This window comes from Nyctibius grandis, chromosome 4 (genome assembly GCF_013368605.1).
Source record: "Nyctibius grandis isolate bNycGra1 chromosome 4, bNycGra1.pri, whole genome shotgun sequence".
NCBI classification, from domain to species: domain Eukaryota; kingdom Metazoa; phylum Chordata; class Aves; order Nyctibiiformes; family Nyctibiidae; genus Nyctibius; species Nyctibius grandis.
In genome coordinates, this window is record NC_090661.1 from 42,093,611 (window position 1) to 42,119,517 (window position 25,907).

A 25,907-nucleotide genomic window follows, 5' to 3' on the forward strand; every position below is an offset into this window, starting at 1 on the left:
GAAACGGTCAATTGTTCTCCACTAAAAATGCCCAGCAATGTCCACCAAACTGATTTTAAAAACAGCCATTCCACAAGGCTTAAAATGATAAGACACAGTAAGTGAAGGAAATAATGAAACCTCTTCATTTGTTTCCCTTGGTGGTTTTTAAAAATTCTTTCTTAATAAGAGTTGTAACAAAAATAGTGCATACTACATGCTTATTATAGAGCTGAGAAGTCCTGAAAGAATTGCCCAGGCTCAGGTATAGTTCTTGGTTCTGAAATCTGAAAGTAAATACATCGCAAATGTTGGCTGCTATTGCAGCATGCTATTAAAAACCCTAATTACAGTGCAATTTGACAGAATGCTGCTTCAAGACAGTAAACATTCGCTCAATACAAAAATCACCAAAAATTCTTTGGAAGCAATAAAGTTTGTTAACTGTTATTGTCTACATTTCTGTCCTATTAAAGAATAATGACTCCCATATGAATATCTCACATTCAATGGATTTTGTAATCTGTACATAAACTTGTAATAGCCTATGCATGGTTTTACGTTTACGTGCAAAAGTAATTAGCAGACGTATCCTTTCTACTACTAAAAGCAAACATTAATGGCAAGAGATCTATACTGGAACTCCAACACTTGCTCTCTACCCTGAAAAGTTATTCCATTTTTGTTCCTGAGACGAAGTTTGTATTTTTATGTATATTAAAATGACCGTGCTGCAGACCTATCAACTCCTCACTACTCTTCAGTGGTTGTTTCTCACAAACAAAATCTCCAAACCAACGAGACAGAAGGAAAGTGAGCACACGCTCGACCTGTCTCAGATCAGAGCGCCTGGCCAAGTCCTTTACTTGAGATTTACCCGAACACCCTTTCCGCGTCCTCCCCCAGCTCGGGAGGCAGGCGCTCCTGCCGCCTCGCAACCCCCTCTTCTGCCCCCGAAGCAACAGCTCGCTGAGCTTCGGGCAGGCGCCAGCCCTCCCAGGCCCGGAGGCTCTTGCTCCCCATAACCGGCACCCAGGGCTGAGGAGGCCGCCGGCCCGGAGAGCCCCGGAGTCATTGTGCTGAGGGAGACGATAGCAGCTGTCAAGGCGCAGCTCGCCCTGCCGCGGGCGGGCGCGGAGGAGGGTCAGCAGCCCTGCGCCGCGACAGCGGCCGCCCGCCCGCCCTTCCCCAGCCCTCCTCCGCGCCCCGCAACTCGCATACGGGCGAAAGGCCTGCGGAGCCGGGACTGCCTCCGGAGCCAGGAGCCCAGGCGGGCGCCATGCTAAAAACCAAAATGGCTGCCCCAGGGAAAGGAGCCCAGTTCAGGCCGTGAGGGGCTGCGGCTCCGCCGGCCCGCGACGCCGCTTCGCCCGCCAGACCTTGCCCAGGTACCGTCCCCGAGCCACAGCGACCGGCTCGGCCTCAGGGCCCAAGGGGCTGAGCTCGCCTGGGGCAGCTCCGCTCCCGCACCCCGAGCGCGACCCGGGCCCCAGAGCCCACCAAGCCGGTCCTAGCCCGCGCCTCGCTCCGCACGGAGCCCGCCCTCACCCCCCATACCTGAAGCTCGGCCCGCTCGACCTCCCAGTGCGCCCCTCTCCATCTCGAAGCGAGCCCACTCGTGCTGGATGTAGTGCAGGATCCCCGGGATGGTGTAGTTGCTGGGGCCGGGACAGCTCGGCGTGGCCCGCCGGCTCCTGACCAGCCGGGGCCGCGGGGCCCTGGGGCTGCTGCTGTTGCCCTCCTCCTCCGGCTCCGGCCCCCACGCAGCCCCCACCCGACTGCAGGTTCATGTTCCCACCCGCCTGCAGCGGTGGCTGCTGCGGTCTCGGGGCGGCCGCCATCCCGCCGCCTCCTCCGGCTTCCGGGGTGCTCGTCCATTGTCTGCGGGGAGCCCTCCTCCTCGTCCCGCGGCGGGGCCTGGAGCAGGGGCCAGGGAGGGGGTGAGTGGAGCTGGCTGGGGCGGGGAGGAGGGGGGCGGGGCCGGGCGCGGGGAGGGGGAGCTGCGCCGAGCAGTATCCGTGGTGTCAGAGCAGCGCCGAGCCGCCGCCAGCCGCCATTACAGCCGCCGAGCCCTCGGCCCACCCACCCGCCCGGCCGGGCGGGAGGGGAGGGGGAGCAGCGCGGCGCATGCCGGGAAATCGCTCCCGTCGCCCTCCGGCTTCCTCCTCCCGGGCGGGCAAGGCCGCCGAGTGCGCGTGCGCAGGAGGGAGGTGAGCGCCGTGGCGGGGGAGGCGGGAGGGGAGCGGGCCGGGGCCGGGAGCCCCCTGCTGGGGTTGAGGTGGTGACACACCGCCCAGGGGACAGCCGTGGGGCAGCTGCCCTGCCGCTGCCTGTCTCCTGTCTCTGTCGTGCTGCCCCCCGCCCGCCCCCGGGCAACCCGCCGTCGTCACCGCCGCCGTGAGGAGGGGGGAGGCCCCCCGCCCGCGGCCCGGCCCGGCCCGGCCCAGGTGGGACGCTGTCGGGGTTGGGCGGCCCCGGGCCCGCCCGCCGCGGGGGAGCGCGGCCGGGCGGTTTCCTTCCGCGCGAGGAAGAGCGGATAAGCGGTGGCGTCACGCTGGGGCGGCGGAGGTCGGGTTCCCCCGCGGTAGCGGCAGACGCCCTCGGGACAGTCCGCGGGAATGCCGCAGGGCCCGGCCCTGCTTCCTAAAGCGGAATGCAAACAGTAAATCGGGGGCTACGACGCTCAAGTCTAAACCTCAGCGCGGTTTAATGGTGCGCTGACGTGCCCCCAAGGAGGTGATTTTAGAATAGATTTCTTAAATTTATGGTATGTCTCTGGAGTTGGCTAATCCTTTTTAAATGATATGGTCACCTTCCTGGCACTCAATGGTAAGGGCTGTGTGTAGTGTATCCCCTCCTTGATGCGAGGGAAAGTGCCAAGTTTGCTCTTCTAAAGTCTTTTCCAACGTGAGGAAGAAATGCAAGAAATTACTGGTTTATTTTGTCTGGCTCAGTGCTATCTGTGATAGCAATGCTGTATTTGATGCTATTGTTTGAATACAGTGAAATTACCTCAGCTGCAAAATACTGCTCTGAAATGCAGTATTTACAAATATCATCGCATCGTATTTGAAATGATGTGTAGGTCACCCATTATAAGTACAGGTAGGAGTTTGATTTTGCCTCTCTTCAAAATATTTACATGCTACACTCATTCAGTAAAAAAATGGATAGTTTCCTAAACAGGGCTCATTCTTGACAGAGCTGGAATTCTAGTTAATTACTGAAAAAATAAATACCGCTTGCCTCAGTACTGGTGTTTCCTTTCTCTACTAATCTCTCCTCAGGTGTGTATTGATATTTCAGTTGCTTTATCCAGCCCTTCCTTTTCTTCTGCATTAAATCATTCCTGCTAAAATTTCATCCTACAGTCTTCCTGATTGCATACAGATTAGCCAATCTAAATCCAACTCCTTTCCACCTCAGCTAATTTTTTTCATTGTCTACTGACAGTATCAAATCATTACTAAAAATTAAAACTACTTCATAGACAGTTTAGCCTTTTGTTTAGCTCCAGTCTTACAGGACATTCCTCATTCCTGAGTATATGGGAGTTACTGCAATTTAATTCCATTACTGTATTCAGCCAGCATTTTGACAACTCAACAGCAAAGGAGAACTTTTTTTACTCTTTCCTTCCTCCCTGACTTCCCTAGATTACTAAGGCTGCTTTTTAAAATCCCTGATCCTGAAGTTGAATGCAGTATTTGATTTTAAAGCCACATAGATGTAGTTGTTTCATCTTTGGATGAATTATAATGTGTACAGTATTAAGATTTAGAATACAAAAATATTTCCTATTATGGATATTAATAACACTGCATTTGATTTTCATTAAAGCCTTGTCTGTGGTCTGAACAAAAATAGGAAGAGCAAGGGTATCGATTATGTGAGCGGTCTTCATTTGCTACATACTTCTGTACAATAAATTCATAGCTGGGAAGCTCAATAGCCTAATGTATACCTCAAAAATATTTATTCTCATGCTGTCACCTCCTTGTGCCCCTACCATTTAGTCATTTTTTGCTTTTCATTAATGCTTTAATTCCAGGTTAACCCATTTTGTTCTACATTTAATACACACATAAAATGCAACTAGACCTCTGCATCCAGAAAACCAACTTGTTTAGAGTTGGACAGAGCAGTAAATTATTGGCTTATAGTTCTGTCTAATATTTATTTTTCATTTTTGGTGAAGCTGTTCTGTAGAAATGAAGTTGTGCATTTCTTGTTTGCTATTTGATCTCTTAAGTTTTAGCTGAGAGCCCTAGAATGTTGCAAAACTTTGTTATAGCACAGTAACTAAAATGCTTCTAGATCTGTGGACATTGACTAGAGTGGGTTTAGTGTGAAAGACGTCTGATTTGAATGATAACTACTGCAAGAAGTATCAAACTCAGGTTGTATTTCTTTTTTTTATAATTTATGTGTCAGGGTATGTATAAATATTGTTGAACTCTTTGACAAAATAAATTAATGCTGAGAGCTTATATCTACTGCAGGAGTAATTAAAATTTGGTTTAAAATATGGTTTATATTACTGCATGTAGAATCTGCTGGGTTGCCCATGCTGGAGACTTAAGACCTTTTTATCCGCAGAACAGGTATTGCAGGCTTTGCCTCTCCAAGAGGTCTCAACCAGTATGTGAAAAGACAGCATTTAGGGGTGTGACTCTCAAACAGGGACAACTTACTTAGAGGTGTCTCATGCGGTTGTGCAGCCTACAGAGCTGGCATGGCTTCTGTTTCAGCATTTTGAAGCAAACTGGGCAGGTTTCAGTTTGTCTTGAAATGCAAAGCTGGAGTTACCTGTACAGGCAGCTAGGGATGAGCCTGCTTAGGGGCATTAAAATCAAGAAGCATCTCTCTTCATGAGCCCAGGTCCTTAGTCTTCTGCATATGTGCTGGTTTAGAATGAGTTAAAGCCATTGTGTTGTAAATCATCAATGACTACATTCTCCCATCAGTCTACCAGCGTGAGTCACACAAGCCAATCATGATACCAGTTTTCTCTCATAGATACTTATCTACGAGAGATACTTTAGTGAGGTTGAGATCTAACACAGTGTAACAGCGCACATTTAAATCAGAATAGTTAAACTGTTTGTCATTTGTGTGCATGCCAAATTATCCTTACAGAAGAAATGTTTTGTAAAGGAAAGAGAGTGCTACTCAAGTCACTCCAGAAGGTAGTTTCTTTTGAAGGAAAGTTTGCAATTTTTAAGACTTTTTACATCTTCCTCAAGTGATACCTTCAGAGGGTTTTTGTTTCTAGGGAGTTTTCAATTCTGTCATAGAGTTTTGTAGGCGTTTTGTAGGTCGGGTTTGCATGAAGCATACACTGTAGGCTATTCTGGACAAAATTTCTAATGCGTGGTTGACTGTGATGGGGAGAGCTGGACTCGACAGTCCGTCAGGATGTGCATCTTGTCACCAATTCCCTTGAACCATTTGATTCTGTATGCATAAAAGCATCATAATTTGTGTGTATGTGCATGGATACACGCAGGCGTGTGAGTGAGAATGCACAGAAAAGCACGTAAGGATTCTGTCAGGAGAAATGGAGCTGTCTTTGTAAGTAGAGTACCCATTATTGATCATAAACTGGTATCTTCTCAAATACATAGAACTTGATGAATGATGGAGTTTCTCCACCCATCAACATGCACAGACATGCTTTTTGTTTGTTTATTATACTTCACAGGTTTCTTTACATCTTATATGCAAACTAATTTTTAACATGTTGTCTGTATATGAAAGCCAAGATGAAAGGAGAAGAAATAAACTTTGTTAGAAACAAAACTCAGTAATTTCACTTTTTTGTCTAAATTGTGCAAGCAAATGTTTTTATTTCTACAAGTGATTTTTTTCAGAATTATTTTTAAAGGAAATAAAAAACCCTTAAGATATTTTTAACAGCAATTATTCTCAAAGTCAGATTTATTCTCAAAGTCAGATTCCACAGCTATGCTTGCGTGCTTTTTGTAAATTTAAAAAAAATTATTATTTGTACATGTAGATTTATTCTAGTGTTTCTGCACAAAACTGCGTGCTTGTGCTGCCATTTATATGAGCAAAATTTCTGGCTAAAATTTTGAAGCTATCTTTGGGGCTGATGGGACAATACAGAAATGTGATACTAGTGGACCTCTTTCCTACAGATGTCAATCACTTGTTCTAATATTGTGAATAATGGTTGTCTCATAAATTACAGGTAACACATTTGATACTACTATGGTTCTACCTCCATTACAACATGATTCATTTTTTTTATATCTATTCTGGATAAGAGCATTTGTGAGGATTTAAAACAAACAAAAAATCTGCTCCAAAGTATTTTCATATGTAAAACAATCCAGGCCATTCATAAGAATACACGCAGATACAATAGTCATAACATCAGAAAGGGATTAACCATGTAGAAAGATTAGGTTAATAAAGGAATAAGTAGGATTAGGGGCCAGTCCTGCAATAGGATCCCTACGTATCAATTCTTCATATATTTTTTCTGTTATATATTGCTTTACAGTACCTCAAAGTACAACAGCTCTGTCAGTGCTCCTGCGGTAGTTTTACTGTCCCCCTTTCTCAGGTCCCCTTGAATATCTGCAGACATGCTAAGCCTCAGGTTTTTACTGTTCTGGGATGGATTTGGGCAACTTGCTGATTTCTGGGAACAGGACTTACACTCCTCAGTACCATTTATGACTAAATTATTAAAATAGCTTGGAAACAACTTGTTCAAAACAGAGGACTATTAATTCATGCTTCAGCAGTACCAAACACAAAGATGAAGCATAAAACTAAGAAGCAAAAAGAAAAGCTGTCTATGTTGCTGTCATTATCTGTTTAGCTTGGACAGACACGTTTTGCAGTTGGTAGGAACAACGTGCGTAGCTTTTGGTCTTCTGTGTCTGAACTTGCTATTTTTTTCATTAAAACAATGGGCAGCGTTTCTTAACTTGTTCCTCTTTCAGACCACAATACTTTCTAAAGTAGCTTTAAAGCTTCAGGTTTCTTTTGCTCGTGAGGTTGGCCCTTGCTAGAGTGCCTCATTCTGAGCTGGAAGGAGTCGTTCATTCTTATCCTTACTTCTTGGAAGGTTTGTATCAGAAAATGACTTAAGTTTTCTCATTGTTTTACCTTTCTTTATGCCTCAAAATATTGACATCTCTTCTCATTGCAACTCTGACTTCAGCAATACAAAACAGAACAGGGAAAAAAAAGAACCACATATTAAATGCAGTAAAAAAATTGTATAGATAGTACTGTCCCGTTTAGTCATAAATGTCAGCCTAAGCTGCTATCCAACAGTGAATATCCCATTGTACATTTCCATCTGGGCCCTTTTTTGTCTTAATTACCTGGTTCATTCTTTCTCAGAGACCCACTTGTGCTAGTTCAGAAGCCCGGGGTACAGTGGGCAAGCCACATGCACCACCGCAGCAGCACTGACCAGCATCCATGACTCTTGTGTCGGAGCAAATCAACAAAAGCGCGCTCCTGTTCGGGACGTGAAGAGACTTCACCGTGCCTGGCAGAGGTGAGAAGGCGCTGAGACTGTCACAATTCCAAACAGATTCTCTTGTCCTGTGGATTGATCCTGGACTCCCTGTTCCCTGGAGGTGTCACTAAGTTAAGAAATTAATTCTCAGTATCAAGTCTAATTTGGTGTAGAAATCTGACATTCTTTGTATATGGAGTAAACCACAGTACACTGAGGAAAATGGGATTGCTTTCTTGAGATCCAAGTGATGATAAGAGAGGTGAATTTTCTTTCAGAAAATAATTACATGACCAATAGGAATCAGAAGTAAACAATAATTAATGTCAGCACAATATATTGGGATTTTTTTTGTATCACTGTTATGAAAGATGTAGATGTTATCACCCATGAATGGTATATAGCGAGTTTATTCAAGTTGGTAATAATATGAGGCAGCACTTATGCAGCTTGTTATAAAAAAACAGCATATGTTTAAATGTCTGTGAGGTTGCTGCCTCAGAGACCTATTCTGGTTTTTGTATTTTTTCCCCTTTTGCTTTTCTGCATTAAGATATACTGTTTTTACACAGAGAGCTACACTGTATTGTTCTGTGGATTCCTGGTATGTTTTTCTCAGCTTGGACCTTCTCACAGGAACAGTGAGACCTTATGAGAGAATATTTGCACCAGGCAAGGAGCAACTCTTCAGAACTGGATTAAAGAAATAGCTTTTGTGGTAGTTGCTGTATTTCCAGTGCATAAACCTCAAGAGCATTTGGGCCAATAAATCTGTGATCCAAATAGAGAGTCAGATGGAAAACATTACAGTGACTGTTTTCTGGCATTAAAGAAAATAAGCCAGAACTTCTATTTGAAAAAAATACATCTGCAGCTCACCATTTTTTGCATCCTTTTCAAAACATGAAAGATTTCAGTTGTGTAGCAAGCAGATTCTCATATATGCTGTGCTCTTTTTAATAGCCTTTTTCATTGTACATTGCATATGGCATATTTATATTCTACAACTATATTATAGTGGCGTTGTGTGAATTAATATTTATTTATATTGAGATTAAGCTGTTTTGAGTAATGAACAAGAACAGGTTTCTCCTTAGCTATCAAAACCCCACAATTATTTTTCATTAAGTACAGAATCTACCTTTTGTGTCAGTGGGGGAAATCAGACAGGAGAAAACAGATTTCAGCGGCTCCTGGTCCAGCTCAAGATGTGTGCTGATACTGCTGATACCCAGCTATTTAGGAGGCTCTCATCCTGCGTTAAAGAAATGGTCATGTGTTGTGGCCCATGCATTTCCCTTTGTTCTCTCTCCCTTCAATGTGATGTCAGGATGGCATGAATGAAATTGTTAAATACAAGTCAGGAAAAAAAAAAAAACAACGAAAAGTGCTCATAGGCTGATTTTGCTCTTATGAGCTGTGTTTATGTTATGTTTTGGTATTGGGCAAATTTCTGATAATGTTCTCAAACCAGTTAGCATGCAGGAATAAAATGGTGAGTAGATTTATGATTTTGAAGAAGTAATTGTTTACTCCTCCAATTCCCCAGATCCTGCAAAGAAATTACATTGCCCGATAATGTGAAAGCTATTATTTATTAGGTAGCTTGTGATTATTTGTGGGGGAAAAAAATGGAGTTTTACTCATGGGATGCATGCAAAAGATTAGAGATTCTTTTCCTATATTCTATGTTTTGGCAATAAACTCAGTCTTAAATATACGCAGATCTGGGCTGGCTAGCTTTTAGGAAGTCTTTTATAACTCCTACGTATACTATTTTTTTTTCCTCACAGAAATACTCCTCTTGATTCCTGCACCTCATATTCAAATCTACTGCTGAGATCAACAAAAAAGAAATGATAAAATTTTTTCTTATGGTGAACAAACAAGGTCAAACAAGGCTCTCTAGGTATTACGAGCATGTAGAAATTAATAAACGGACAATGCTGGAAGCTGAAGTAATCAAAAAATGTCTCTCCCGTTCAAAAGATCAGGTAAGTTTTGTAGTTTTTTCCCTAGCCATTTGATTTTATCAACATCTCACATCTTTCATGTCGGTAATTCTGCAAACACATCAGTTTCCATTGCAGGTCACTATTTCATTTGTACCCATGAAGAAAAAGATTGTGTTCATAGGTTATGGGTTTAGTCAATTGAACTGTTATTCTGCATTGAATAAATATGTTTTTCTGAGGCTTACAGAGATTTTGGAGTATTGTATATCACTGTCATGAAGATTCCTCCTGTTTGTTTGAAGAAGCTCAGAAGTCCAGGAGGAATTTATTTTATCCTGTTATTGCTTGTCTGGTAGAGATCGATAAAGATTACTGCTACTTTGCCAGAAGGTAGTAGGGATAGTACTGACAGCTCTAAGTTTAAACAAAAAACTTAGGACAGAGGATGCCAAATCATGAAAATACTATCTAAAACACAGGGGTTTTTGGAAACACAGATTTTTAGTAGGCCTCTGTATTAGGCATTTTTATTCAAAAAAAGTGTTCATACTTTCTGCAAGAAAGTCAGAAATCTCAGAAGTTGGAAAATTTCTTAGATGAAAGTTGAGATTTTCATGGCTCACTTAACTGAGCCATGGGTTCTTTAAGAAGAGTACCGAACTTAATAAAACTTTTGAGCACATTGACTTGCATTGAAGTAGAAGTCTGTGACTTGGACTATGAGTGGAGATTTTACTTTGTGTTCTGAGGTCAGCTTCTTTATTTTTCATTAATTACGTGTGTCCTTGAACAGTGGTCTTCACGTATTTCGTTCTAGAAAACCTCAGAAAAAATAGCAGTTCCTATAAAGGACCTTAGTTCACAGACCTAACAGTGGCTAAAGAAATTAACCTCCTCCATACTGCTGTTGCAAGAGCATCTCCAAACAGAAAGTTCACCAAAAGAACTAACAGTATGCTGCCATTTCAAGGACTGAGCAAAGTGATACTTAAAAAAACAAACCTCAGGAGGCACCTAGTGAAGCAGTGTGTAACAGCACCACCTCCTGGCTCCGGGCTCACTGGGAAGGATGGGGGAATTTACCCCCTGGGTCTGGAAGTCTGATTCTCTTAATTTTTATAGAAAAATGTGGATCATTTTATGAATAGGAAAATTACCTTGAGGTTATCTCTTTTGAAAGTGCTTCCAAATGAAAATTTAGAGGAAGTATTGACTGCCTTATAACCCCGAACAAGTCACTTCAGTTCTGTATCTTCGTTTTTCCATTTCAAAAGTGGTAGCACGTTTTATGCCAGTAGATGAAAAGTTTTGTATAATAGTTACCCTACTAAATTTCTTTCCAGTTAAAATTGTTTGGTGGATCTTGGGAAGTCCATTGTTCTTTGTGGGCCTTACGAACAGGAAAGCTTAGGCCCTTTGAGCACCCTGTGCTTAATACTGTCGTATGCTTAAATGGCAACTACTATATTTGACTCGTTTTGCTTCTGCCTAGTGCTCTTTCATTGAGTATAAGGACTTTAAGCTGGTATACCGCCAGTATGCTGCCCTTTTCGTAGTCGTTGGAATCAACGAGACAGAGGTAAGAAGTTATATCCCCTCTTGAAATGAAAGCTTGTAGTGATTATCACAGGCAAGAGCTCAAGTTTTCTTCCAGTATGGAATTCTGCAATAGCTATTAGAGAATTTCAAGGAGTCATTGCAACAAAAAAAACCCCATTTTTATTTCTGTGAAATAAAAAGAGGTATAAAAGAGGTATAAAATGTGGTATATTTGACTTCAGTCTATAGCGGTAGACTGAACTGTTGTCATGAGGCAGTCTTCCTGAGCCTTGTGCTGATTCTGCTTTCTGAATTTATGTTTGATTAAACATAAATTTTTATGTGGGGTGGGGTTTCTTAACAAATGTTAGCGTTGGAGCCAGATCAGCTGTCTCATCTGCAGTGACTTCCCGACGGCCCACTGTTTCTAAGCTCCTTGGCCAAAGAAAAAATTCCCATACTGTCAGGTAGAAAGATGCCAATTTATTGTGTTTTTAAAAAAAGGTATCTGAAAATTGACAAGTACTGTTACTTCATGCATTCAGGCTGAGCTTGCAAGGCTTTAGTGTTTACATTGATTCCCAGTTCTCAGAAATTAATTCAAATCTTATGATTGGAGACCTTAACAGGGTGGTATGGAAGGTATCTGCTGACTACCACAGTGTCTTCAAGCCCGGGTTATAATAGCATGCAATTTTGGGCAAATTCTTTTGGCTTTGCTACAAAAATCACCCATTTATATTGCTGCAGCATAGCCTGGCTCTGTGCTGCAGCTGGCTGGTGTGACTTGAGCATGGGTAGGCATAGCCTAGTTAGCTGTAGCTATCTAGCTAACCTGGGTGATGGTGGAACAAAGGATGCAGTGGGATGGCAGCAGCCCAGGCAAGACAAATCCATTGTCTACTGCAGTGCTTACTTGTGTGGCTGGCCTGAAGCATCTGCCCCTCAGCACTCCCCTGCTCTCCGTCCCTTCACTGGGTAATGACACTTCTTCTCACTCTGGTGGCCTGAGCTTGTGCACTTTATTGTAGGTCTTATTTTCTAGTTGCTTTTTGTACAGCACAAACTGAAATAAAACAAAGAATACTATTACATTTTCTAGCTATTCATTTAATATTCACTTGTTTTTAATTTAATTCCAGAATGAGATGGCAGTATATGAACTAATTCATAATTTTGTGGAAGTTTTGGACAAATACTTCAGCAGAGTGGTGAGTGAGACATTGAATCTATTATGAAATATTTCTTCTCTTTCAAAACTTTAGCGAATATGTCATTTCAGGTAATAAATCAAAGGAGAAAATATTTTTTTCATATTCAGTTAGAATTTTGAATACTTTAGCATGAATATTACCACTGGGGGAAAAAAAAAAAAAAAAGAAAAAAAAAAAAAAAAAGCAGTATTAGTTGATTTTTCAGAGAAGTAAAAGTGTACATGGGTTATAAATCATGAGACAAGGAATACCAGAAATATTTCTGTTAGAGAAGCATGGTTTTATATGCTTATACTCAGGGGCTCTTTGGGTCATCTGCTCTTAAAATAGCCACTGGCATTTTCTACATTTCAAAGAAATAAAGAGCTTTTTCTTTACAGTTCTTTTTTGCAGTTCTTAGCATTACATTCCCCAAATGCACTTCATTCATGATAAAGATTGTGTAAGCATTAAGCAGGGAGCTGACATCACTCTCACTGAACAAGATCAGAGAGACGGAGCGCAAATGAAATCTCAAAAACCAGTTTGTACTTGTGCTCCCCAAATTGTTGTCATGCAACAGTGGGTATCTGATAAAACAGCTATTATAGATAGACATTTCATTAAGGATTCAACATCGGACATGGCTCCACTTAAAATGACACTGCTCCTTTTGGTGGGAGATTTTTTGTTTGTTCTTACAAAGTTTGAAAATGCAGCATTATAAACTTGGTTAGAACATGTACTATTTAATATAGGAGTTGTAATACTCTTATTGTAAACAAATTTGCCTGAAATCATACTTCGACACAATTTCAGTTTGTCTGTGCTGAAATGTGTTGGATATCCCTCTCAGAAAAGAGGACTGGCTAGAGTTCCCTCCATAGTCCATGTGCTTGAGGGTATTACGTTGGTAACTATACGTACAAGAGATCAGTATGGCAGGGTCTGTAACTTGTTTCCCAGTACTAGTACCACTGCAGACATGGCAGAGCTCCCTCTGTGAATTCAGGGACATGCTTGAAAAAAGTCATCTGCACCCTTGACTATTTAGATGCCTGGCAAATGTTTTAGGCTATTATCTCAACTAACACCACACCAGCCTGCTGAAACTGCTGGTACTAAGTATATCACTTTCCAACTGTACTAAGTTCAGAATTTGTCTCTTAAAATTGTTATGATTGCAGTCCCAACCTCAAGAGTGATAACCAGGAATGGAATTTGATCCCGGAATGCACAATACAATTTAGTCACATCTTATTTATCTAATTGAGCTAATAGTTGCCAACCACTTCTCAAGTTTTGTTTTCTTCACTTGAGGCAGAGCAAAAATAGATGTAGTTCTTATACATATAAATGTAGTATATATCATTTCTTGACCACATATATAACTCAACCACTGATAGTTGTTAGAAATTTGCTGAATTCATCATACCAGAATTTTTTGTATTTTCCATAGCATTTAAGGTTTGAAGCTAGGGGAACCGAAAAGGGGGATGGTTCAAGAAATCTCATGCCATTCCGTGGTTCTATTTTTAATAGCATATAACATGATAAATGGCAGAGCACTGAAGAAGAGGGCTATAATTCTAGCTGGGGTTTCTGGCAGAAACCACAGAGCAAGAAAGTGTAAGTCTGTACTATTATGGATTAATGTTTAGGATTTGCAGAATTTATTAGAATCCCAAGTTACCATGATGATGACAACAGAGACAAAACTCTGGGAAAGGAAAGAACATCTGTCCTGCTCTAGAAGGACGTTTTGTCATCTATTATTTTTAGGCTTCTGAGCTTTAAACGTTCTCACATACTCTATTTTTATCTGACGGAGTTTACAGAGCTTGAATTCAAATATCAGAACAAACATTAACAGAATTGGGGGGGAAAGCTTTCAACGTTGCTTGTGAGATGTAATTCTGAGTCCCCTTCACTTTTATAATGGCTACCCAGGGAAAGCTCTGCATACTGTTCAGAATACATACTCCAATGTTTTCATCTACTTTTTAATGCTGAGGAAACTTAAACTGATCAGGCTCTTAAAATACATTTTTTGTGATGCATGAAATATTTCTAATTGAAGAATGGCAGTCACTCAGCAGAGGCCTGTAGACTACAACTAGTCCAGTTTCGAGCATCTTCAGACCATGGAAGTAGTAGCAATTTTACCAGTGGGAACTCTGCCTAAACCCAGGGTTAGACTCTGAATGGAAACCACATTAGCAAACTAAATCCCTCGGTAGCAGATAAAGATTCCCTCTTTCAGCAGAGACTGGGGAAGCTCCACCCCAGCTGTGCCAGATTTTAACTGCTGAGGCTGTGATAATTGTTTCTAAATTTAGACATTTAACTGAGGCACCTAAGTTAGAAGTTTGCTCATCCTAAGCTCTCATTACCAGCAGTGGAGACTGAGGAGTATCTCAAGAGAGTGACTCATGCCTCAAGTGTGCCGAGTCAACTGTTGAAGATACCCATCTCTTCTGATGACTGCAGAGAGACCACAAGGGTTTCTAACTCAGACATTTTGGTTAAATGAATAAAACTGCTTGGGGTAAATCCAGGCCAAGACTAGAAGGGAAATGATGACTATGTGAAGAATTGTGTTGCTGGGGCTGGAGCAATAGTTAGCATTGCTGAGGGTCCAAAGCTTGGAGTTGTCTTCCCTCTCCTAATATATCCAGCCACGGTTACCACAGCCATGGGTATATACAGTGTCTAGATTTTGCTGTTGAAATGATCTGCAGTAACATTTTAAACCGTGTTTTTATATAAATTGTAAACTTGGCATTAACATCCTGTTTTTGCAGAATGAGGAAGGAAGTTTATAGGGCTGGAGTTGCCACAATTAGAGATGCTGGTTTTCCACCCGCTCATTCAGATGGCACTGCACATATTCAGATTGTTACTTGTGGGTGACCTCGGTGGGTTTTTCTAAGTAAAAATTTCAGAACATTAGCTTTTGTTACACAGGCAGGTAACAGATCAAAGGCAAAGGAGTGTTGCAGGAAAGAGCATGTAATTGTACAGTCCAGAACAGAAATCTGAATCACCCTAAAATTCTGTATCTGTATTTTGAAGACTTTCTTTATCCTCTAAAGGGATGTGTAATGTTTAACGACTATGAGATGAAAGATCAAACTGTAACTAATGGTTGTCTATCTCTTTTCCTTGCAGAGTGAATTAGATGTATCCTTTTCAGTATCAGAATTCCATTTGTCTATCTCTTTTCAGTGTATGTTCCAGTTCATACTGTCTTCATAGCATTGACTGTCAAACAGTTAAGAAAATGCAGCGGTTTCACTAATTTTGCACTTACAGTAAGTAGCAGTGTTTTGGCACCTTTCTGAAAGCACGGCTGATGCTCATGAGGGTCACTTGTTCAAATCCTCAGTCATTAAGATAAGCCTGGTACCATTTAGACAGGGAGAGCTTGCTTGCTTAGAGAGAACTAAGTACCATTAACACTTGGACATGAAAAGTTGTATTCATAGGGTAACTTTCAGGCTTAACTAATTATTGCTTCAGGGTTTTACTTTTTTCTTTAAGTTTACAATAAAATAGATATTGAAATGACTGCAATAAGAAGAACTGAATGTTAAGAGCTGTGTCTTGAGCCAAACAGGAGGTAGCATCATTGTAACATTAGGTTTGCGCTTTGATCTTGCTTCATGGAAGTCTAGGTGAGTTTTACTTTCTGTTTCAATGGAAAGAGAGAAAGACCTGGGAGGAGGAAATTTAGGAAACAGGCATTGCCACATGATACCTTTTTCTTCCCCGCGCCACTCTTACACAACTGTGTTTTCATGTGTATGATTTGCAGGGTATTAACTAAAAATATAATTTTCAAAATGAACTAAAAACCAAATACAAACAAATACTAAGTACTAAAATACAGTCCTGAACAAGTAAACACAAATAGCAAGTAAATAAAACACAATACTGAATTAAAAGAAAATTAAACCAGGAAATGTAGCACACACAGTCGTCTTCCTCCTCAGTTCTTCCAATCCCATGGCCTGCTCACTCTACTCCAGCAATCCTTATGCCTATGTTTGTTGTTGGTTAAATGCAGAGGTACTGGTACAAAGAGGTTTCAATTATACACCCGAAATACAGTTGCCACCCTGGAATCAAATACTTTAAAGTAACTTATTTTATTTACGTTATTTAAGAATTAGGACGTATGAAGAACATAGAAAAATTCTGTAATTTTTCTTGTAATTGTTCTCACTTCTTTACCCAAAAAAACCCAAAAGGAAATAATTAAATTCACTTTTGCAAATATTTTAATGCTTGCTACATGCTGGAATTCTGTCTTATTTACTGAACTTAAATACATATGTATGTGCATATATACTGTCTGTATTTCCTTCCTGAAATCCACAAAATGCTGTGGTGTGAATATAACACTCCCAAATTCACTTATATTATAAAAGACCAATAATGACATTTCAGCATGAAAGGACTCTTAAGGTCTCTGAGTGATTGTATAACTACATTTTTTGTATTCGGTTACTGTAGTTAATGATTAGAACTATGTGTACTTCTGCATGAGCTTTGCTGAATTAGAGACTAACCTGACCTATTCAGTAATTATACATAAAAATAGCCCCTTATGTTTCCATATGGTGTACTCTGAACATCAATTACCTGATTCTTTTTGTCTGAGATTGTTTGGAGTACTGATGATTCTAAATTCTGCCTGCCTCTGGTCATCGTTTTCATTCCGAGAGGAGTTTCCTGTAGTTTACACTTACAGATATCACTAGTAGCCCATTTAATAGCTGAGAAAGGCTCCTGCGTATCCAGCAAGCTGCTGCATACAGTGCTAGTCCATATTGTTTAGAGAAGTTGCATTATATGCTCACACTAACATTTGCAATGGGTACAATACTGTGTCTGAATGACTTATGTAGAAATTCATCTCCTGCATGGGTCTCATCTACATCAGGGTGTGAATATAAATATTTGGAAGCTAGGAGTGTACATTGATATCTTATTTGATAATACTGGAAATAATATTGGAAAAGCTCATGTCTGATATGTCTCTCCTTAACATGTGTGACATATGCATGATGTACATAATTTTTCCCTTCAGAAATGCACTTTTGTACATTATACATTTCAGGAAAATGTTAAAATAAAACATTTTACTTCCATATATGTACAAAGGAATTCTCCCATTTAGGAAAAAGAGCTTTTCATAAATTGAGAGGGTACGTAAAATAGCTGAAATGAAGTGAGATACCCTCAACATTAAGTGTAAAGCAGAGGTGTAACGATGAAGTGGGCTGTTCAGGATTATATTTATTTTTGACAACAGCTTGAATAGCAGGCCCAGAAGAACAAGATAAGATCCGGACTACAAGCGTTTTAGACAGACATTAATGCAGTGCAAGCAATAATCCATCAGTATGCCTTTCACAGTGTGTAAGATAATATCCCCACCTGGGATTAAACCATTCCTTTGCCAAATAGGCTTAAGCTAACTCTTATATTCAGTACAGTTAGCTTGGATGCAAAAGATCTGATGGAGGAAGTACTGGCTGAAGGTCTGTAACAGTGAACACCAAGTAGTATTTACAGAATCTTTGTGTATGGAGTATCTGGCAGGAGACTGTCATGATTTCCTGTCTCTATGCTATTATTTTTGTGTACAGATCTACAGGAAGTTTATTTCAAAGGTGATAGTGGCTATTCGATATAGAAAGTAGTGTTTACTAACCTGAAAAAAAAAAATAGTAGGAAATTACATGAAAGCAAAAACCATGAAAAACAGATCATAATCTTTGAAGGCTATTCACCCACGTACAGAGCAAACCACAATTACATCTAAAGGCTGAGACCATCATGCAATTGAAACATTCCTGGAGTCCACGTGAAGCCTGCAGCACGTGCACTGATTCTTACAGCTTCCCCAGCCTCAGTGCCTTACCCCAGCAGTCCTGGTGACGCAGCTCCTGCTACTGCAGGACTCCAGCTTTCATTTAGGTCCCAACAGCCGAATTCCCCCAGGGCACCCGCATCCTAGCTTGCATTGTGGCCTGAGTCTGGAGTCAGCTGTCAGGAAGGGCACCTTGGGCACAGGCTGGGTCCAGGCTGAATTCTGCCCAACAGGATTCATACATAATATTTATATGTACGTATGACATAGGTGTGTGTGAAGCTAAACAGTGCATGAACAATTGCTAAGTTACCATCTCATGCATACTACAAAAATGAACACAGATTAGTTACTAGCCAATTAAGTAACTATTTTAGAGTAGCCATGGTTTTTACAGAAGCCTTTATGTGTGAATTGTAAAGCATTTAGCCATTATATGATGTCCACTTTCATTCTGAGAGTCAGTCAGTCACATACTTACGGGTACCTATGATGGAGTGAGGTAATGTTACTAAAGTTGTTTGGTTTGGTTTTAAAATATCTGTAAGTAGTGTTGTTGGGCCAGTTGAGTAAACAAGTACTGAAATTGTCCTAGCGGTGTTGCTTCCTAATGTGTTAACAGCACTTGATGAGCCTCACTTCTGTGTATGAAAGAAGTAGGTGGGATTTTCTGTAGGTCTAAAACTCCAGCTTGGATGGTGTAGGAGCTACTTTCTTGGTGTGATGATGACAAGGAGACTATAAAAACGCAAGTGTTACCACAGCAGCTTTGTAGGGAACGATATGCTGGTAAGCATCGGAGTTTCTAAAATTACAAAAAGTTGACTTTTCTGTTGCTTGAACTGGTGAAGCAAAGCTTACTTGCAGACACATTATTAACTTACGGAATAACAGATACTTACGTTCCCCTTGTGGGAGGGGAGGGGGAAGACAGGCTGCTTTAGGACCAAGCATTTGAAGAATGTTGTCTTGACGCAAAAAAAACCATTACATTCCATTGCAACTAGCTGCTGCTGCTCCTAGGATATATAAAAAGCTTTGATACAGGGAATACTTCATGTGAATCAACTGTATTCTTCAGTCCCCCGTGGAATAACACTTTCAGAATACAGTGCATTTAAGTAGTAAGAAAATGGAATGATTAACTTATTCTGAGAATTCATAAGGATACACTTCAGCTTGTACTGTAAAATAAGTGGATGAAATGGAAACCTATAAGGATTAGCTTAAAATTGTTGTTCATTAAGGGAAAAGTTTCCCTCTAGGTCTGTGTTCTCGGGGGAGGTACTCACATCAAGTAGATCAGCCACTTTTCAAACTTTGGCAGAAATTCACCTCAATGTAGGAGCAAATATCCTAGAATATCACAGAACTTGAAGGCACAATGTGTCTCCTATTTAACGTCAGCACAGTTGTTTGAGAAAGAAATGGTCAGAAAGCATTAAATGGGTTTCAGTGCCTGAAATTTGCTTACCATTAGATAGATTAAAAGTTACTTAAAGCAAATGTTAGCAAAGATAAAGTCAGAATGTGTGACTCTAGATTAAAAGAAAGAAGCAACTCCAACTGATATTTAGTTCAAGATGAATGTCCAGGATGGAAATCAAAGTCTTGTAATGCTGTACATTCAGTAGCAAACCATCTGCCCCATAAGGACTTGTGCTGCAATCTACAAAGCTTTTGTTTGTGCTCCTGGGTGTGTTACCTGATCACAAGGTGTTGGTTGCACTTTATCATCTCTTAAGCCTGTACACACCCTTAATTTCTTACCTGGAAAATCCTGAGATATCTTAAAATGTCTCTATATGAAGAAGTTAGTTATCACATGCAAGTCCTAAATGTGCCTTTTTCCTTTCCTCCTTTCCTCCCCCTCTCCCCCACTTAACTATCTGCCTATATAATGTTTCAGGGCAGGAGACATGAGACTGTGTCACATTTACCTCCTCTTAGTATGTACGTGCCATAAAAACTCTTTGTGAAAGTACCACTAATGCCTTTAATAAGGGCAGCTTTTAAAGTTACCAAAAGCCAGCACAACATTTCAATACTAATTGTAGTAGGTGCCATTTACCTCTACTGCTAGGTACGCAGCCACAGCATTGACTGACATCTGTAAACCAAAGTCAGTAAGGGCTCACCTTTTGCCTAGGCTAACAACTTCCGGGTATTTCCTGTCTGGGTGCTCTGAAAACTTTTATTACAGACTATTACCTACAAATGCACAGATTAATACATGTTTTCTTCTGCATACTTGTTTAAAAATGCCTGTTAGCCTCTGCACGGATCTAGTGAAAGTCCCTTAATCCTCTTTTGTGGGCAGCCAGGATTCTTACTGGAAGCAGGACCTTAACTGACAGCTCTGGGTGGTGCACATGGCAGCGCACACACCAGATATAGCCTTTTCCTGTTGCCAGTTGCTCAAACTGGTTTGCTTTGCTGCTTTTCAGCTGGGTGTGTATCTATGACTTCAGGGCTTTAAACCCTGAAATTTGGGGTCACTTGCCAAACAAGCGACAGGTGGGGAGGATGAGCCTATCAGAGATACATATCCCTCATTGGGCAGGGCGTTCAGACGTGAACAGCTAAGCGGTGTGTGTATGACGAGATGTAACCGTAGAGCATAGTCATGAGACTTACAGGAAGGGGAAGAAAGCCAAGGTTCCTCCCTGTGCAATCTGACTGTTTGCCAAGAACAGCATGGTAAAGGGAGGTGGGAAGGGAACTGAAAAAAGGAAGCCAGGATGTTAGGTTGAGGGTAGAGGGTAAAGAATGCTTTGAGACCTTCCAAACTCAAGATGGGAGATTTTTCCAGAATGGTATTAGTATCCCCATTCAGACTGCAGGTGAAATCACTGGTTCTGGAGTGATGACTGAGATGAACAGGATACAGATGGACAGAAATCATACCACTAAGTTTTCCGTAATGGAGTAGGCCAATTTTGAAATAACCTAGAATGTCCCTGCAGGAGAACTGACGTCTCATTTAACCATATTGGGTTTGAGTGGAACGGCTGCAAGATACTTGCTGGTGTAGGTGCAGTTTTTCCTTTGACATAGTATCAGCTCTTTAGGAAATACAGCAGGGGAAGGAGCAGTGCTAAGTGTTTTAAATGTTTTCTCAAAGGTGCTGATGCAGAAGAATAAGGCAGGAATGGCAAGTTGCTGCATCATCACCGATCCTGGTTGATCCAGTCTTCTGGGTTTTAGATCCTTGGGACTCCCAAAGGAAGATGAAGGCCTGGAGAGATGGGAGCTCTCCCTCTTCTGTGGCAATGGGAGCACTGTGAATCAGTGGTAGAATGTTAAAATTAAAAGCCAGGAGGAGTTGGCTTTATCACTTGTTGAAACCTGAATGGAATGTTACCTAACTTTGTTAACAGATCCTCTTGCCCTATGCAGAGCAGTGCCAGAGGTGAACTAAACAGCAGTAGAAGAGCTGTCTTCCTAAGAATTTTCACATTACTGGAATAAAGAAACCCTCATTTCTCAGAGTAAAATATTTGTGTAAAGACTGATTTACTTGAAAAGTACACCATAAGAAGAAGTTTGTCTTGAGTCCTTAGTCTGCCAAAGTAAAACATCTGCCTTTGTCTGTGGAACCACAGAAACTGAGACCGTTGAAGTTTTAAGGACAGTACTGCTCCTCAGTATTGAAAGGCACAAGTCTGATTTTTAGAAGCAATTTAGGCCTATGGTCAGGCTCAGGAAGAAGTCTGGTATTTAAAGTACAACTTAGAATTCCATTAGGTGTTAAGTTTAGGCCAGCAAATTAGAAGCTATCTGATGAACCATGGACATACCCAAGATCCCGTTGACGGCTGTAGTTTCTCTTCCTCACATAACAGTAACTGGTAGTAAAGTTACTGGGGGCCTTAATTCTGCTACTACATATACATGCTGTGCTCTTGGTCAAGCAGAATGTATTTGCTGGAGCAGCAATACAATTGGTTACCCTTCTGCACAACTCTACGGTAGCACTGAGTTCAGCCCAGAGCACTCACAGCAATTTGGAATGGCAGAGGAAGCTGACAGCCTGCTAGCTGAATTCTCATCACCTTGACCATACAGGTTCATCCTATAGTTCAGCCTGAACAAGTTCAAGCTTCTACTTTTCATCTCTTAGAAGGGTGGTCACACACAAGGCTGACATGAGATACTCTGTGCCCCTCTTCTTGCTTTAATGTATGCAGCAGAAGCAATCACCAAGGCAGGACAAAATCTTAAGCTTCTTTCATCAAGAACTTTTACAGACAGCAGGAGAGCCTGAAGTGGAAGGCAGCAGGTGCAGCTGCTACCAACTCAGCTAAGCTTGCCCGCGGAGAAAGGGGGGTTTGGAATTCCCTGGGCTGAGGACAGGCTCAGCCTCCCTCCTCTACAGGTTTCAGGCAGGCAGCATTTCTGCTGTGACATTTTACAAGAGACCGAGCCTGTCATCATTACCTGAAGTAAGTAAAGTAACCCAACGACTTGGGCTACTGAATCTGAGAGAAAGGATCACAGAGAAATCCCTCTCTGCATTCCCAAGTACTGGCTTCAGCCCTGGTTCTCTAGAACCTGTGAATTGTTTGATGGGTCTGGCTTTCACCATTCATTGCAGGGAAAATAAGGCTGAAACTCAGATTGAGGAATTCCCTTCTCAAAGCCAGGCACTAAAAAACTAGGCATGGGGATATTCAACATTACTTAACTCTTGAATTCAGACCTAAGACTTCCATGAGCTCGCATCGTTGCAGCTCTGGTGATTTAAGGTGGTCTCTCCCCACCACTTGCATTTGCCACCTAGGAGGAACAAATGCATTGAAGTATGTGGCTCCTCAGCTGTTGTCACACACAGTTCAGTACTCTTTGGCAGAGAAGCAGGGCAGACTGCTGTAGTTAGATCCACTAGAACTCATGAGACAGAGCAGTCCTCTTAAATGCCTGAGTCGTGTTCAAAAAATTAGACTTAAGCTTCATCATGCTGAGCAGAGGAAAACGTTGATGCCTTCAAAAACCTGTCTCTTCCGTTCTCATCAGTGGAGTTGCAAGTCCACTAACATAAATACAAGGACTAGAGCAAAACCAGGCTGTCTTCCTGAGCTCAAACCATAGGATCAAAACTAGCATAATGGGCAGAGAAGGCACTCAAGAGACTCATATCAAAGTGGGGAAAAAGTGTTGAAAGATATTTAGAAGTTACTGTCAAGTATCCTGCTAGCTCAACTGCAGCAGTCCTCAATACACAGGCAAGAACTAGAAGCAGCAAAGCTGATCTGTTGAGCACAGCGAAGAACACGTTTAAAGAGCAGGAACAGGTAGAGAGCAAGGCAGATGGAGGGTTATTCACGCCTCCCAGTGTATATGCATGTCAGGCATTAAAGATGTACCCAGCACGCTTTTTTACTGTGCCTATTTCCATTTCAGGTTATGGTGATAAATGGCAACATTTCACTCAGTAACCCTTTGCCGTTGTTCAGGGGGGACACAAAACACTAAGGTCTGCAGAAGAATGCCCGCTGCTTAATACCGGAGTAAGGCCTGTCATCTTTTTTTTTTTTTGAGACAGATGCTGTTAGATGATGTTAAGGAAAGACAGATATGGTTATGGACAAATTTCATATATCACAACAGTACAAATTCATGTTGTTTCAGATTACTTTCCTTTAGGTGAACATGAGAGATTATAAATACCTTTCAGAAAGTATTTTAAATATGAACCATACTTTTACTGTCCTTTATGAGATTTATTACTAGATCAATGCCTCAACTTGACATATCAGCATATTTGTCTTAGGAAGCTATTTTCAAGCAGATCAAATAAATAGTGTCAGTAACTTCAGGTAAGGAAAATTATATTTGCGAATCACATTTTAAGAAGTTGACTGACAGTGACTTTGCTAAGAAGAAACGCAGAATATTTGCATCTTCACATACAAGGTTGTTATCCCTTGACAACATCTTATATTCAGGCAATACATGGTAAAATTAACCACCTACATCTAAGCTCAAGCTGACCTTTCTTTTACTACTATGTGTTAATCTTCCAAGATGGGATCCTGTGGTGGTTTAACCTCTCTGCTACATCTCTGTACCTCTTCTGACATCTCTGTGGCTAGGAGAAAGTGTCAGTTGAACCACTTCCCTAGCCCTATTAAAATAAACAGCCAAATAAATTAAGAAATATCAATTTTTGTAAACTTTGGTAAAAGACTAAGGTGCCTAAGATTTTCTCTGAATTATCTTCATGTTGTTCAAAATACACTTAACCTGAAATGTTTCTAGATCATGTTCAATTTGGATAGAGTGCACATCATTTTGGACGAAATGGTGCTAAACGGCTGTATCGTGGAAACAAACAGGAACAGAATTCTTGCCCCTCTGTTGGTGCTTGACAAAGTGGCAGAAAGCTAGGAAGATGCAAGACTGACTACAGCATTTTACAAAAGATGGTGAAACCATCAAGAGTGTACCGACAGCAGCCTTCTGATGTCATAAGATTGACTCATGCAATACTCAAAATTAGTTGGAAAGTATTTCCTGTTTCTCCTCTACCCTATGTACCTAATGGAAAGATACAGCTAAACTTAAAGTGGAACCTTCAATTTCAGATGCAGCTTTTTTGACACAAATCTTTCTAGAACAGGCAACATTTTTTAAAACTGAGGATAAAGTAATGAAAACTTACACATGACCATCTAGGTATCACTTCAAATTACATAGTTTCGTGCCAGACCTAGGAGAAGACAGAAAATATGGAAGTATAAATTCAAACTGAGTTTCAGTGCTTCCTTTAAGCACCAACTTGATTTTCTTTTCACACAAATGTACTGTAAATTAAAGTTCTGTAACTTTTATGACCATTTTTAAATTAATCCTTCATCAAAAGCTGGTTTCACTCCCTTTTCCATGGAAGTCATGGTTACAAAAGAAATGTAACTAACAGAAGCAGAGATGTATTTAGTACTCCTGCATACTGTGTAAGTTGTAACTAGAAGTATTTGGCACTTAAATATTATTAATAAAAGATAATTAAAAAGTTCGATCATCTTTTATCATGTTGGCTTCATAACTTCCACAAAATCTTTTCTATTTTGGCAAACTAGTGTATTTTTTTCTCTTTTATATTCTACCCATGCATTGATTAAAACATTTACAGAAGATGAGTAACAAAGATATGCAGGTTTCTCAGTACCAAGTAGGTACCAAACTAAATCTTCCTTCTCGAGTAGGAGGGTGTAGCTACCCTAACTTGTATTCACAAGGCATACAACATCCTGTTTCATCCCTCTATACTACACTGTACGTGACTGAAGAGTCAGCCAGCTGAGCTTACTTTCTCTTACCTTTCTAGAATGAAGGCACCTGGCTCCTTCTTCATAACCTCCACATCAACACTAGGCATAACTTGATATTGAAAGAGCATATACTGTGTGAGCTTTATGTGTGAAAGCACGTAATAGCCACATCTAAATTGCACCTAGAAACCAGGGTCTGAGGAGCAGAGAGTGAAGTGGTGTGTGGGAGAACAGTCCACATAGCTTTAAAATAACAACACATTCAGCAAAATGAGTTGACATTGGATCTGGAGCAGATACTTGTACACAAAGTTTATGCAACTGTTTTGTTGAAGCACAGTAGTCACATGAGGAGGCGGAGGGGGTGTGTTGGAGATTCCCCTTCAATTTTGCATTGGGGAAAATTTCAAAGACTATGCCTGTAAAGTCCTATGAATAACACTATGAAAAGAATTCTGGCATCAACCTGACTTACATGTGTGAGGCAGAATCTTAGCAAGCCCTCCCTCAGCATGCGTCCAAGCAAAGATTGCTGCCAAAGAGAACTGGCACAGAACAAAACTCACCACACAGATTTAACTA

The 25,907-nt window shown here is 41.0% G+C and overlaps 2 protein-coding genes across 4 annotated transcripts in view; one reads left to right on the forward strand and one right to left on the reverse strand.

The window, feature by feature from the left end:
* The window catches only part of STRN3 (striatin 3), a 73,195-nt gene extending 71,287 nt beyond the window's left edge, over positions 1 to 1,908 (reverse strand). The window contains 3 exon segments of the mRNA XM_068398179.1: positions 1,537 to 1,569; positions 1,571 to 1,633; positions 1,635 to 1,908. Coding sequence (XP_068254280.1) covers positions 1,537 to 1,569; positions 1,571 to 1,633; positions 1,635 to 1,820 — 282 coding nt within the window. The 5' untranslated portion in view covers positions 1,821 to 1,908.
* AP4S1 (adaptor related protein complex 4 subunit sigma 1) lies at positions 1,185 to 25,077 on the forward strand. 3 transcript variants are annotated; one of them, XM_068398180.1, is made up of 7 exons: positions 1,189 to 1,367; positions 7,363 to 7,522; positions 9,277 to 9,477; positions 10,931 to 11,017; positions 12,120 to 12,188; positions 15,342 to 15,353; positions 24,313 to 25,077. In XM_068398180.1, the coding sequence occupies exons 3-7, from the start codon at positions 9,340 to 9,342 to the stop codon at positions 24,439 to 24,441; spliced, it is 435 nt and encodes a 144-aa protein (XP_068254281.1). In that variant the 5' UTR covers positions 1,189 to 1,367; positions 7,363 to 7,522; positions 9,277 to 9,339; the 3' UTR covers positions 24,442 to 25,077. The 3 variants fall into 3 exon arrangements, with proteins under 3 accessions (XP_068254283.1, XP_068254281.1, XP_068254282.1); XM_068398181.1 differs by lacking the exon at positions 1,189 to 1,367 and adding an exon at positions 2,094 to 2,189; XM_068398182.1 differs by lacking the exon at positions 7,363 to 7,522 and having other exon boundaries at positions 1,185 to 1,367.
* The last annotated feature ends 830 nt before the right edge of the window (positions 25,078 to 25,907 follow it).

Bases quoted from the DNA above. Each gene is read 5' to 3' on its own strand.
- AP4S1 (XM_068398182.1), top strand. From the start codon at position 9,340: ATGATAAAATTTTTTCTTATGGTGAACAAACAAGGTCAAACAAGGCTC. The intron at 9,478-10,930 runs GTAAGTTTTGTA...GCTTCTGCCTAG, and splicing joins TCTCCCGTTCAAAAGATCAG to TGCTCTTTCATTGAGTATAA. The intron at 11,018-12,119 runs GTAAGAAGTTAT...ATTTAATTCCAG, and splicing joins TTGGAATCAACGAGACAGAG to AATGAGATGGCAGTATATGA.